This window comes from Sceloporus occidentalis, unplaced genomic scaffold (assembly GCF_023333645.1).
Source record: "Sceloporus occidentalis isolate IW3139 unplaced genomic scaffold, rSceOcc1.0.p SCAF_4, whole genome shotgun sequence".
Lineage (NCBI taxonomy): Eukaryota > Metazoa > Chordata > Lepidosauria > Squamata > Phrynosomatidae > Sceloporus > Sceloporus occidentalis.
In genome coordinates this window covers 203,518,929-203,533,395 of record NW_028316984.1, presented here as the reverse complement: position 1 = coordinate 203,533,395, position 14,467 = coordinate 203,518,929, and the positions used below count along the sequence as shown (strand labels likewise).

Here is a 14,467-nt window from a genome sequence, read left to right as displayed (position 1 = left end):
GGGGAGTTTTGTTTAGAGTCTGGAGATTTTTTAATTTTAACCACTCACCTCTGGAGATGTTAAAATTGTTCTTTTCCTCTTATTTTTCCCGAGAAAAACAATTTCCTCTTCACTTTCACTGCTAGCCCCTATTGGGAAGGAATAAACAGGCAACAATAAGAAAGTGTGCTCTCCTCATTCAAAATATTGGTACATTAGCAGAAAAGAGCTATTTCAATTTGTTCAAGAAATAATAACAACAAAGCAGCCATTTCCCCCCTGGATCTTAAAATTACTAGCCTGCAATTCTCCAGTAGCACCTGGGCCACATTGGGCATCAGTCTGAGTAACGTTTCCAGCCAGGCAAACATAACAAATTGTGCCGCCCTTCAGAGCTGGGAAATAAGGAGTTAGCAAGCAAAGGGATGAAGGGATAAAAGAAACCAATTTTATTTGGACATGCCTCTTGAGTACCCACATCCAAGAATCCTTGTTCCCAAAATTTGTGGAAGCAAGCTCCTTCAGCTGCCTCAGTTTAGGTCCTGCTGGGTGCTTTTGTCTCCAATTTCTAGCTCTTCCATAATGAAAAATTATTTGCTGAAGATGCCAGCCACAGATGCTAGCGAAATGTCAGGAAGACACTCTGCTAGAACATGGCCACATAGCTCGAAAAACCCACAAAATTTTTTTGCTACAGCCTGATTTGGAAAGAGGGGTGAACCAGAGAGCCAAATCTGCCACAGTGTTATTGTTATTGTGTGTCTTCAAGTCATTTCTGATTTATGGCAACCTTAAGGTGACCCAATCACAGGGTTTTCTTACAAGATTTGTTCAGAAGGGGTTTACCTTTCCCTTCCTCTGCAGCTGAGAGTATGTGACTTGCCCAACACCACACTGTGAGTTTCCATGGCCAAGCAGGAATTCAAACCCTGGTCTCCAGAGTTGCAGTCAACACTCAAACCACTACACCATGCTGGCGCTCCATACTGTCGAATTTGCCATGTTGATTCAAAGCAGCTACCCACGTCTTAGTTGTCTCTCCTAAAGCAGCTTCAGAACATCCCACATCCTCATCCCTTCTGTATTTTCTACACAGGTTCTCAGCACTCTAAAATTCCCTTCCTGGGGGGCTAGAATGGCCCCTCTCATTGTTGTCTTTCTATAGGCAGCCAAATAACTTTTTATTCCATCAGGCTTTTGAAAGCTGAAGGTTTTAAAAGAAAGGGCTTTTAAGAGTAGGCTGTATTGTTCAATTGTACTGCTTTCAAACTGCTTTTTTTTTTGATCTTTGGAATAGCAGTATATAAATAAAACAAATTACTATTATTATTATTATTATTATTATTATTATTATTATTTAATTGTATCCTCCGCCACAGTGTACGGATGTGAGAGCTGGACAGTGAAGAAAATGGATAAAAAGAAAATAAGCTCATTGGAGATGTGGTGCTGAAGGTGAGTGCTGAGGACACCATGAACACCCCAAAAGACAAACAAAAGGGTCCTAGAATCATGGAATCATAGAGTTAGAAGAGACTCCAAGAGCCATCCAGTCCATCCCCCTTCTACCATGCAGGAACTCTCAGTGAAAGCATCCCTGACAGATGGCCATCCAGCCTCTGCTTGAAGACCTCCAAGGAGGGAGACTCCACCACAATCTTCGAGGGAGCGTGTTCCACTGTCGAACAGTCCTTACTGTCAGGAAGTCCCTCCTAATGTTGAGGTGGAATCTCTTCTCCTGGAGCTTGCATCCATTGCTCTGGATCCTAGTCTCTGGAGCAGCAGAAAAGAAACTTGCTCCATCCTCAATATGACATCCCTTTAAATATTTAAACAGGGCTATCATATCATCTCTTAACCGTCTCTTCTCCAGGCTACACATCCCCAGCTCCCTAAGTCTTTCCTCATAGGGGTGTCATGGTTTCCAGACCCTTCACCATTTTAGTCGCTCTCCTTTGGACACACTGCAGTTTCTCAACATCCTTCTTGAATTGTGATGCCCAGAACTGGACACAACATTCAGATGGGGCCTGACCAAAGCAGAATAGAGTGGCACTATGACTTCCCTTGATCTAGACACTATACATGTATTGATGCAGTCTAAAATAGCATTGGTCTTTTTAGTTGCTGCATTGCACTGTTGACTCATGTTGAACTTGTGGTCTACTTTGAACTCCTAGATCCCTTTCACTCGTATAAGTCTCCTTAAGCCAGGTGTCCCCATTCTTTATCTATGCATTTCATTTTTTCTACCTAAGAGCAGTATCTTACATTTCTCCCTGTTGAAGTTCATTTTATTAGGCCCTAGAACAAATCAAGCCCAAACTCACCCTGGGAGCTAGGATCTCTAAACTGAGGCTGCTGTACTTTGGCCACATCATGAAAAGGCATGAATCAATAGAAAAGTCAATGATGTTTGAAAAGGTAGAGGGCAATAGAAAAGAGAGGAACACCGCATGCCAGATGGTTGGACTCCATCAGAGAAGCCAAGCGCCTGAGCCTGCAGGACAGAGGGGCTTGGAGGCTTTTTTCCCCAGGGTTGCCACGAGTCAAGCTCAACTCAAGGGCAGTTAACAACAACATCCCCTGTACACAGCTACACCCCTGCCAACTTCTCACTTGCCCTCTGAAGGCTGAAATTCTATTGAAATCGTACCTTGAGCAGAAAGCACGTTAGGGCCATTTAAGCTTTTATTTTCTGCTTTTTCCTTTGCTTGTGAAGCACAGCTCTCTCCCAGAAAGGCTGAGTTGGCCAAGACTTTGACTATGCTGCTCTTGGCTTGGCTTGGCATGAGCACAGGTGGGCTTCCCTCAATCGTTCGAGTGAAAGGACCCACCAGAGTGCCTCTAAGAGGTGCCACCCCTCTCCCAGTTGGTGTAGAAAACACAGGCCTTGCAGAGCCCAGTGATGGGAATTGTTTCTGTCCTGCTGGCGTCAGAGGAGATGTTATGGGAATAACATTTTCAAATGTTGGCAAAGCAGAATTCTGGTTTGGCAGGTGCAATGGTGTGGAGAACTTGGTCTGGTCAAAATATCCATTACTGCCAGTTGATGGGGATTTCCTAGCTATGTTCTGCAAGGGAGAAGTCTTGGCACCTGTGGAGTGAGCTGCTGCATCATAGCTTCTTCCGTCTTTCCCAGTGTTTACTTGCTCCAGGATCTCATCCTCTGATTCCTGAACAGAGAACCCAAGATCAAAGTTTATAGAGAACAACTCCTGAGAAGCATCATACAGATCTTTGTGATGCTGGGGTTCTCTTTCCAGCACAAGGTCAACATCACCAGCTGCCTCCAAAGTTTCCTTCTTGTGGAATACCAGTGACTTTGCTGGCTCTACCTGTATGACTGGAACATGCTCATCCATAGGTGGCCATTCATTATTGATTTGACTACACAAGTCTGAGAACACTGAAGGCTTCTTCCCTTTTCCATCTGGTGAATATTTATTCTCTGCTAAACATTCTCCTTCTAATGAAAGCACAGTTCCTTGATCTGGGCTCATATTTTTCCAAGGCTTTATACACATTCCTTGAGGCTCTCCCTCAACCTCCTTTCCCAAAGAGTTCATCTTCAGACCACATTCTGTCACTGGCAGTTTTCCCTCCTGGATCTCCATCTGCTCTTCGCTACTAATCTCAAAAACTTCATCCCAATCAAGATCACTTATTTTGCTAACAGAAGGCTCAGAAGCATGACTTGTTTCCAAAGGACAGTTTAAGGAACGGAGTGCATGGGCACCACTATGCCCAAAGATGCTGCGAGGTGCACTAGGCAAATTCTTGAGAGATACCAGGTTTTCTGGAGGGAAACTGCCAACGGACAGACTGGAAACACATTTTTGCATGGAGCCTATCTGCTGGCCTTCATCATCTCTCTTTCCCTCAAAATCAAAGATTTCCTTCAGAGATGGGGGGGACTGTGACAGAAGCTTTGCTACATTCATAAGGATGTCTTCTTGCCAAGAAGGGTCCTCATCAGTATTTGTGCCTGAAGCCACAAAAAAATCAGTCTCTGATGCTGGTAAATAAAACAGAGGAGAAGAAAGAGGTGAGTTTTCTTCTGCAAATCGACCATAGCCAGAATCCACACTGTCTTTGTTCTGTGAGCTCCACTCTTCTTCTGGGTGACACTGAACTTCTCTGGATCCTTCATTTTTGTGATTAGCCTTGCTTCTTTGGAGAGCACTCATTCTGGTAGGCTGGTCCACGTTTTCTTTATCCTCTTCTGGCAATCTTTGATCCCTGGAGTTGTCAACTAGTGGCAACGATGTGCCTGCTGAGAAGGAATCTGAAGGGCCAAGGGTCTCCGTGGCATGAGCAGCAGTACCTGCACTCAGCCCTTGAGCCCTGTTTACTGATTTGAAGCTGCTTGCTTTAAAGAGAGAGATGCATTCTGCATCAAGCTCCTCTAAAGAAGATGAGCAACATTTTGCTCTGGATACATCTACCCCAGTTTTTTGGGACAAAGAGATCTTCTGAGCAATCTCAGCATCATAACAGTTTTTCTTTCTCTGAACATCTGAGATATCAACATCTTCCCAGTGAAAGTAAGGCTGGATTTTCTGTTCGTAGCTGCAGTCTCCCTAATTTAAAAAGAAAGAAAGAAAGAAAGAAAGAAAGAAAGAAAGAGAGGGAGGAAAACAAAACTCATTATTTTTGACATTTGCAGAGTTCAAAACCAGTTGCAAACCCTCACGTCTATTGTGTTAACTAGGCTCCCCCTGTTTTGCCCAGGAAACAATGGTTTGAGAAATCAGCACTTGCACATTATGGTTCAGTGATCTTATGTTGATCTGAGATTTCAGTCCATTTTTTTCAAGACCTAAGACTGGCACTGCGTCTAGAGGAGGATGTTGTCCTGGCACTCATGGCCAGGCACTTGGGGAAAGGTACACAGCTAACCATAACTTCTAGAAAAAGAAAACTAAAACAAATTCACTGGATACTCTTCAAATCAGCTTGTCCTTCCATCTGAAGTTTGGGTTTCCATCTTAAATGACAGCTTTTCCATAATAAAGGGTGGAGCTTCAAGGAACATGCATAAGTTCTGGGAGAAATATGAGCCCAGATCAAGGAACTGTGCTTTCGTTAGAAGGAGAATGTTTAGCAGAGAATAAACATTCAGATGAAAAAGGGAAGAAGCCTTCAGTGTTCTCAGACTTGTGTAGTCAAATCAATAGTAAAACGAACAAGACAAGAATCTTATGGCCTAAACTCTGTTGTTAGTCTTAACCAGTGTAGACATACTGAAGCAACAGGATTTACCTTTGTGTTGACTTCAATAATTGATCCAACACGTCTACTCTAACTGGGATGCACAAACAAGACTGCAGCCAATATTTTAAAAAATGAAATGAGGCAATGCACTTGCCCTGCTTGTCATTTTGCAAAGAGTAAGAACCCTTAACCCACATCCTCTCTTTCAGGTCTCTTCTCTTTCAGCTGAATCCCAGGAGTGGTTGACAGTTCTGGAACAACAGGAGATCCCTTGGGGCAGATGGCTCTGCAATGAAGGTTGAGCAGCTAACTGGGTCCCAACATCCCACCTGACTGGACCAGTTACCAGCAGCTATAGAAAACACTACTGTCCAAAAACTACTTCCAACTGAATTACACATACTTTAAAAAAAATCAAAGACATAGCCATGTTAGTCTGGATAATCAGTATGTAAAGGGATCTAGTAGCACATTTGAGACTAACTGAAAGAAAGAAGTTGGTGACATAAGCTTTCAAAAACTTGAGCCTACCTTTCAGAGGCATGTTTGGAGTGGAGAATCCAGAGACAGACCTATATAAGCCTATAAGCAGACCTATATATAAACATATATAAACCTGTCTCTGGAGTCTCCACTCCAAACATGCATCAGAGGAAGAAGACTCAAATCTACAAAGGCCCATGCTACCAACTTCTTTCTTTCAGTTAATCTTAAAGGTGCCATAAAATCCTTTTGCATACTTTTTAAAAAAATAACTATAAGCATGTTCTCCATGTGCTTTGAATTTATATCCAGGGACAGGCCTAGTTAATATTCAGATGGGAGACCAACAATGAATCCCAAGTGCCATAGGCTAACCACCTCTGAGTATTCTTGGCCTACAAAAACCTTGTGAAATTCATGGGGTTACCATAAACTGACAGACGACTTGAAGGAATATACACATACACACACACACACACTGAAATACTCTAAAGACACCCGATCCCATCAGATTTTGAAAGCTAAGCAGGGCCAGCCCTGGCTAGTACTTGGATCCGAGACTGCCAATGAATCCCAGATGTTGTAGGCAATATTTCAAGGAAGGAACTGGAAAAACTACTTCTGCGTATTCTTTGCCTAAGAATGCCCTGTGAAATTCATGGGGTCACCGTACGTTGACATGCACACTGAAGGCACATATGCGCACATAGCTGGATTAGCCATGCAGCAAAATATGGCAAAAGCCCGAAGAACACATTGCAGCAAGACATTTATTGGGCCAACTAAAAGGCACACAGTGCATATAGGAAGCTTTCACAGGTCTCAGGCTTCCCAGGAAGCTAAGATGACAGAACCGAGGCTTTTGTACTTTGGACACATCATGAGAAAGAATAGTTAGAATTAATAATAATAATAATAATAATAATAATAATAATAATTTGTTTTATTTATATACCGCTATTCCAAAGATCATAGCAGTGAACAGCAAGTAAGCTAATTAGCAAGTAAGCTAATTTGCCCCAACAGTCTGGGTACTCATTTTAGCTCCCTCCTCGGAAGGATGCAAGCCTGAGTCGAGCTTGGACCCTTTTGCTGGTCTTGAACTCGCAACCTTGTGGTTTTGAGTGAATGGCTGCAGTACAGGCATTTAACCACTGCGCCACCAGGGCTCAACCACTGCGCCACCAGAAAATACAATAATGCTAGGAAAGGTAGAAGGTAATAGAAAGATGCAGTAGAAAGAACTAGACAAGATCCTAAAGAGTAAAGATATACAACTAAGCACGAAAGTTAGAATCGTCTAAGCCATTGTATTCCCCATCATCATGTGAGAGCTAAACTGTGGAGAAAGCAGATAAGAAGAAAATCAACTCATTTGAGATGTGGTGCTAGAGGAGAGTGCTGAGGATACAGTGGACTGCCAAGAAGACGAACAAATAGACCCTTGAACAGATCATGCCTGAACTCACCCTGGAAGCCAAGATGAATAAATTGAGGCTGTCGTACTATGGCAACCTCATGAGAAGGCATGAATCACTGGAAAATATAATAATGCTAGGAAAGGTAGGAGGCAGCAGAAAGAGAGGATGACAGCACTCCAGATGGACAGACTTCATCAGGAAGGTCACGGGCCTGGATCTACAAGACCTAAGCAGAGCAGTGTAAGATGGGGAGCTTGGAGAGGTCTCATCCACAGGGTCACCGTGAGTCGAGGTAGACTCAAAAGCAGCTAACAACAACAGGTAGAAAGAGAGGAACATCCCACATAGATGGCTGGACTCAATCAGAGAGCTCACAGGTATGAATTTACAGAACCTGAGCAGAGCAATGGAGGACAGGGGGTCTTGGAGATGTCTCATCCATGGGATCGTCATGAGCTGGGGCCACCTCTAAAGCAGTTAATAACAACAACAGAAGAATAGATGTGACAGTGTTGGGACTCACAGGCCTACATTTTGTAACTTGTGCATGTTTTGTACCTATTAATTGGCAACATATTGTTGTTTTATGCCTTCGTTTCCACAAGAAGGTTAAGAGGTGATATGACAGCTTTTTTAAATATTTGAAGGGCTGTCACATTGAGGATGGAGCAGGCTTGTTTTCTGCTGCTCCAGAGACTAGGACCCAGAGCAGCGGATGCAAGCTACAGGAAAAGAGATTTCAGCTCAACATTGGGAGGACCTTCCTGACAGCAAGAGCTGTTTGATAGTGGAACACATTCCTTCCTCGGGGAGTGGCGGAGTCTCCTTCTTTGGAGGTCTTTAAGCAAAGGCTGGATGGTCATTTGTCAGGGGTGCTTTGATTCTGTATCCACAAATGGCAGGGGGTTAGATTGGATGGCCCTTGAGGTCTCTTCCAAGTCTAGGATTCTATGAAACCTATCATGGGGCTTTCTTGGCAAGATTTGTTCAGAGGAGATTTGCCATTGCCTTTGCCTGAGGATGAGAGTATGTGACTTGCCCAGCGTCGTCACCCAGTGAGTTTCAAGGCTAAGACACCTGCAAATGTGATATGCTGAAATCCTATGAAAACAAGCTGACTTGCAAATCTAGCAAAATGATTTGATATATGTTACATAAAGCAGTCTTCCAGGGGACTTAAGCCTCTCTCACCACTGGGGCTAATGGTGTGTTCTCATTTCATGTTTACTGGGTGTTATGTAAATGCTCTCTTTTGCTTCAGAGCAGGTCATTTTGTACTAGTAAGGCTGCACAAGTGGGAGGCACAGCAACGTCTCACACCTTTCTACCTTTTTAATGCAGGTTCTGAAGCCCCAAATGCTCCCTGAATGAAACAGCTAGTGAGTTAACAAAATCAACGTTTGATTCAGCTGCAAAGTAGGTCATGAGACAAAATGTATCCCAGCCCAGCATGACTGCATTAACTCAACTGCTTTAAGAATTAAAAATTTCAGCCTGTTTAACAATTATTCACAACTCCAAAAGGTGAAAGAAAAAGTGAAGACTGTAAACAAAACAGGCTCTCGCCCTCCCATTCAGGTCAACAGCTCTTTTTCTTTCCAAGTGTCTAGTGGGGTTGCCAGCTACTGAATTCCTCTATGAGAAATACACAGGTCATTTCGCAAATGTCCCAGCTGCCAAGGTGCAAGTCTACATAGCTTTAGGTGTGTGAGAAAATTAGTAACAACACTGTACTCTGTATTATCATAATTGTTAAAAAAGAAACTATACTACTGTTCAGATGCTCTTTGCAAAGACAACTTTTCCAACTGATGTCCAGGTATTTAAGTTTCCAAAAGAAAACCAGATAAACCCTGGTTATGATAGAAATATAGGAAAAGTGGCAAGGAAAGAGTGGTGAGGAGAGGGAAACCCTCTGCTAAATGTGTGAAATGCAATTCAGGAAAAAATGTGCTTCAGTGCTCTTGTTATGCCAGCCATCGCTGCATACTGCATACAGAAGAGATACAGGGGAAAAACAGTGCAAAGCCTCTCAACGCAACAAGTGAAAATATATCCTCTTCGATACACAGAAGGCCCTTTAATGCCCCAGGACAAAGCCAGACATGTTGAGTCTGCAACACCTGACTAGCAAAAGAAACTCAGGGACTATAAGGGGATGGGGACTTTTGAGCACACCATGCCTCACTTTTCAATATAGGCTAAAAATTAAGAGCATTCTTGTGAAACCAGACAGGACCAAGTCATTCCTTTCCTTTCCTCCTTAAGGTAAGAAGCCAGGGCAGCTTCTGCAACTTCCTCTACAAACCTGTTCCTCTCCATTTGCTGCTTAATTGTGTTTGTCTCCTGGCCCAATGCAGAGTACTCCATTTACAGCCAAAATCCTCACCTACTTCTGTTAATCACCAAAAACAAAGCTGTCAGCTGGGAAATGGAAATGTAACCCACTTCTGACAAAGTGATTTTTCCCTGGGGATAGAATCACAGAATCATAGAGTTGGAAGAGACTCCAAGGACCATCAACTCCAATTCCCTACCAAGCAGGAATTCACAATCAGAGCACCCTCAACAGATGGGCATACAGCCTTTGTTTAGAAACAGCCTCCAAAGAAGGAGACTACCACCCTCCAAGTCAGCATTGTCAAACAGCTCTTGCCATCCGGAGGTCCTTCCTGATGTTTCAGTGGAATCTATTTTCTTGTAGTTTGCATCCAATTCTCCATGTTCTAGTTTCTGGAGCTGCAGAAAACAAGCTTGCTCCATCCTCAATATGACATCCCTTCCACTATTTAAACAGAGCTATCATATCACCTCTCAACCTTCTCTTCTCCAAGATAAACAATATAATTGTCAAAATATGAGGGGCTAGCGTTCCAATCAGACAGGCCCAGACTACCCTGCAAGGCCTTTTTCCACTAGCGAAGAGTCTGATACACGACAATTGTTGTTGCTATGTACCTTCAACTCATCTCTGACTTATGACAACTCTAAGGTAAACCGATCATAGCGTTTTCTTGGCACGTTTCTTCAGGGGGGTTTGCCACTGCCATCCTGAGACTGAGAGAGTGTGACTTGCACAAGGCCATCCAGTGGGTTTCCATGGCCAAGCCGGGATTTGAACCCTGGTCTCCCAGTGTTCTAGTTCAACACTCAAACAATTACACCACGCTGGCCCTCATACCTAAAGCAAAGTGAAGAGAGCCCATCTTGTGAGATCAACCCCCTTGTCCTAATGGTCTCCACAGTGCCTATATTTATTAACCCTCTCTTGCACTGAATGTCTGTTCTTTTCAGATTATGGACTTGGACGTGTTGGCTTCAGCATCTAAGAAGAAACCTTGGGAGATGGAGGACGCCAAGAGTGGTGGAAACCTTTCTACCCCAGCTGCTTCAGAAGCTGCCATGATGGAACTTTCCTCTGCAGGCCTGTCAGGACTGACCTCCTGCCACCTGATCCTGGACTCAGACTCTGAGGATCCTGCACTGGCACAGATCCAATTTGCACTGGCCCGGATTTACAGAGGTGCTAGAAAACAAGCCAGGTCCCAGCATCATGACTAAGCCTGAGTCAGAACTAGTCAGACTGGGGCCCTGGGTTTGGAGCTGCTGAGTTTATATCCTCACACCTTGTCCTCCCCACTCACACCTTGTCCTCCCCACTCTGTGTATGGTGCGAAGGCTGTGCTCTTTTGAAGAAATCTAGCCAAGAAAACCCAGTGATAGGTTCGCCTTAGGATTGGACACAACAAGAAGGCATGCAACACTACCAATCTGTACAAAGAAAAATTAAAGGCAGAACATAGCAGGCCACTGTACACTGTTCTGAATAATGACTCAGAAATAAAAGTGTCACATTAGGAAGTTTTGTTGAAGATGATGTACAAACGATTCCTGGGGAAGCTGCACTTTGCAGGCAATATCCGTTGGGTATTCTGTTTCAACAAAGATTCTCCAACAGAAGACATTTGTGGACATTTCTTTTGAAAGCATATTAATGAACAATAATCAAACTTTATGGAAATCACAAATTAGTTCTTATAGGAGGGCCATAAAAACAGCAGAATGGATACAGTGAACATGCAAAAAACATTTCTCCCCTCTTTTCACATTCATTTTTAATATTCTTGTGGAATGAGGCCGAGAGACTCCCACAAGGTGCACTCACCTCCTCATGTCTCATCTGCTCTATCATGTCCATAATACTAATGAAGTGGCGACAACGATCTGAATGGTCCACCAGGAAAGTCGGGAAAGGGCGATTCTGCCAAACACTCCATTCCGTCAGAGAGAGCTCATGCACCTCTTCAGCTGGCGACTCCTGGGGCTTCAAACAAACAGCAAAACAGAAATTAACCCAAGTTTTGCTTGGCAAGATTCAAAACATATCATGAAAGGAACAATCTCAGTTAGAGATTTCTGTCTACAAAGAAAACATCCACATTTACTTCAGTGGGGGAAACGGGTGAATAGGTTTAAACAAAGAAGGCAAAGAGGGGCAACACTGGGAGGGGCAATATTCTACACAGGGGAGGTAGTTGGGGCTGCATGCAGAAGAATGCCTTCTGCATGCAGCCCCAACTACCTCCCCTGCCCCCAATGCCACTTAAAATTGGTGGCAAACTGGACAACTGAGTTGGGATGACAAAAAGGAAATTTCCCTTTAAGCAAGGAAGAAATGCTTGCATTAAAAGACCAAAATGGTGAAGGGTCTGGAAACCATGCTCTACGAGGAAAAACTTAGGGAGCTGGGGATATTTATCCTGGAGAAGAGAAGGTTAAGAGAAGGTTATGATAGCCCTGTTTAAATATTTGAAGGGATGCCATATTGAGGAGGGAGCAAGCTTGTTTTCTGCTGCTCCAGAGACTTAGACATGGTGCAATGGATGCAAGCTACAGGAAAAGAGATTCCAGCTCAACATTAGGAGGAACTTCCTGACAGTAAAAGCTGTTTAACAATGGAACACACTCCATCTGAGTATAGTAGAGCCAACTGTCGGGGATGCTTTGATTGAGAGTTCCTGCGTGGCAGAATGGGGTTGGACTGGATGGACCTTGTGATCTCTTCCAACTCTATGATTATATGCTTCCTCCCTGTTTTTTAGCAGTGTTCCCAGAGTGCTATCAAATTTTGGTGGTATTGCTCAGTGCACAGCCCATGGCAGATTCTGAGATCTGGGGGTGAGGGATGGGGGTTAGGCAGAAAGAGGTGATCCCTAGACCTGTATATACTCCTGTTCCTGTTCTACATACTTAGAAGTGCAGTTCATGATAACCTTTGATGGAGCTCTTTAGGCAAATTCAGTGCAACAGAGCTTAGAATTCCTTGCTTAGACAACAGCAACACCCACCATGTAGTTCGGGATGTAAAGAGCTCTTGCAGCACCTTTGAGACTAACTGAAAGAAAGAAGTTGGCAGAATGAGCTTTTGTAAACTTTAGTGTACTTCCTCAGATGCATTAGTCTCAAAAGTGCTACACGATCTCTTTACATACTGATTTTACAGACTAGCACAGGTATATCTTTGAATTCATGTAATTCAGGGTCCAACTTACTGTTTGTCTCTCCTCATCCCCTAATGTTTCAAAGTGACTTTGAGGCATTATGGGTTTCTTAATCCCATCACCAGGTTCTATTTTATATAACCTATTCCATCTTTCAAATTCTTCTGTAGTAAGGCCCCAGTCTTCAGATGGGTGGTGTTGCTTTCCTCCTGGCAAGTGTTTGGAGGCTGGGAAAGAAAGAAAATTATTATTAAGTATTAAAAATGGTAATAAAATTCTGTGGTTTGGCCAATCTGCCACATGGTTAGCTAGGTGATTCTTATGGGGTCCACAGGAAGGTTGTCCACACCATGCATGATCTATATTTTATCCTGCAAAAGGGGTATAGTTTGCCAACTGCAGTAAACAAAGTCTCTCTTCTTTATCCCCCCTTCCCCTCGTCCTCCTCATCAGGAGGAGTGGGATGGGGAATACAAACAATATCACATATCTTGGTGAATCTGCAGGGGCTCAAACTGCTTTAGATCCTTATGGGAAGCTTGCTAGACATGAGCAGAGTACCTGAACAGGTAATTCATTTCTCCTAGACAAGCTACAATGGTGACACATGCATCCAAACTAAACTGTCCTTTATGCCTTATTCTTATTTTTTCTCTCAGGCATGCAATTATGGCAACCCCAAAACAAACTTATCATGGGGTTTTCTTGGCACGATTTGTTCAGAGGGGGGTTGTCTCACCTGCTCCAGTGGAATAGGGAAGCCACTTCTGAAGGAGAGTATCTCCTTTCCTCTCTTTGGAGCTGTTTTGGGAGCTCTCTGGCTCATCCTCTGTAGGCATGATCACCATCCGGTGCATTTGTGGGTTGATGCCTTCTGGAATCATGCGAGGGCTGTGCTGGTACAAGCGGAGCCCTTTGTTTTCAGAAAGCGCTTTGAGGAGGCTTCTTCTGTTGGACTGGCTTTGATTGTAAGTCTGTAAAACGGAGAAGAATTTGGATGTTGGTTGTCTTTAGTGGAACTGTAATTCCTAGGTAGGTTGGGTGGTGCATACATTCCTCTGTATTCAATAGGGCTTACTCTCAAGTAGGTATACATAACTACGTTCTAACACAGGGTAGCAGGCCTTACTCACATGGTTCAGTGACAATCCCTCTTGGGAAATAACTTCTTTATGTGCGTCAGTATCAGCTGGGTTTAAGCTCTCTGAGTTTAAAAACAGCATTAAAAACCAATCCCTTCTGGTAGGTCTAGCTAGATGATTTTTAAAGTATAAGTTTTTAAATTAGGAAACTATTGGTTTTAATATGTAAGCTTTTTAACTGATGTTAATGTGCATTCAACTGCTTATGTATTTGGTGTTATATAAAATAGAACCTGGTGATGGGATTAAGAAACCCATAATGCCTCAAAGTCTCATCCTGCCAACTTCTTTCTTTCAGTTAGTCTGTGTTACAATTTTGTTATTTGTCTGTTTGTTGCTGAATTTTAATCTGCTGTTCCCTGCCCCAATCAATAGGGAGAGGCAGAATAGTAGTAGTAATATTTCATTATTTATTTATTTAGAGTACTTATACTCCTCTCTTCAGCCACAAAGACTCTCAGAATGGCTTACAGATTGCTGCTGCTGCTGCTGTTATCATGTGCAGATAAGGGGAATTCCTAACAGTTTTGTAACATGTGTATGACAAAGCATTTCTAAAGCTCACATTTGTCCTGAAAACCCTGCACCCCACTTTGACCAGTTGGATTCTAGTAATCAAAGGAAGGCAAGAAAAGGAAAGCAAACTTTTGTACTCTTGGCACATTAAATAATTCCGGTTTGCCACCTTTTTTGCTCACAAGCAGTGGTAGATTTATGCATTTGA

The 14,467-nt window shown here is 43.2% G+C and overlaps 1 protein-coding gene across 3 annotated transcripts in view; it reads right to left on the bottom strand.

Annotated features, from left to right (window-relative positions):
- The window catches only part of FANCM (FA complementation group M), a 63,175-nt gene that overhangs the window by 13,553 nt on the left and 35,155 nt on the right, over positions 1-14,467 (bottom strand). For 2 of the 3 annotated variants that reach the window (XM_089522971.1, XM_089522972.1), the window contains exons 11-15: positions 13,341-13,575; positions 12,653-12,828; positions 11,266-11,424; positions 2,636-4,562; positions 49-128 (exon numbers count right to left, since the gene is read on the bottom strand). In XM_089522971.1, coding sequence (XP_089379097.1) covers positions 49-128; positions 2,636-4,562; positions 11,266-11,424; positions 12,653-12,828; positions 13,341-13,575 — 2,577 coding nt within the window. The remainder of the gene's footprint in view (positions 1-48; positions 129-2,635; positions 4,563-11,265; positions 11,425-12,652; positions 12,829-13,340; positions 13,576-14,467) is intronic. The other variant, XM_089522973.1, reaches the window with a different exon arrangement.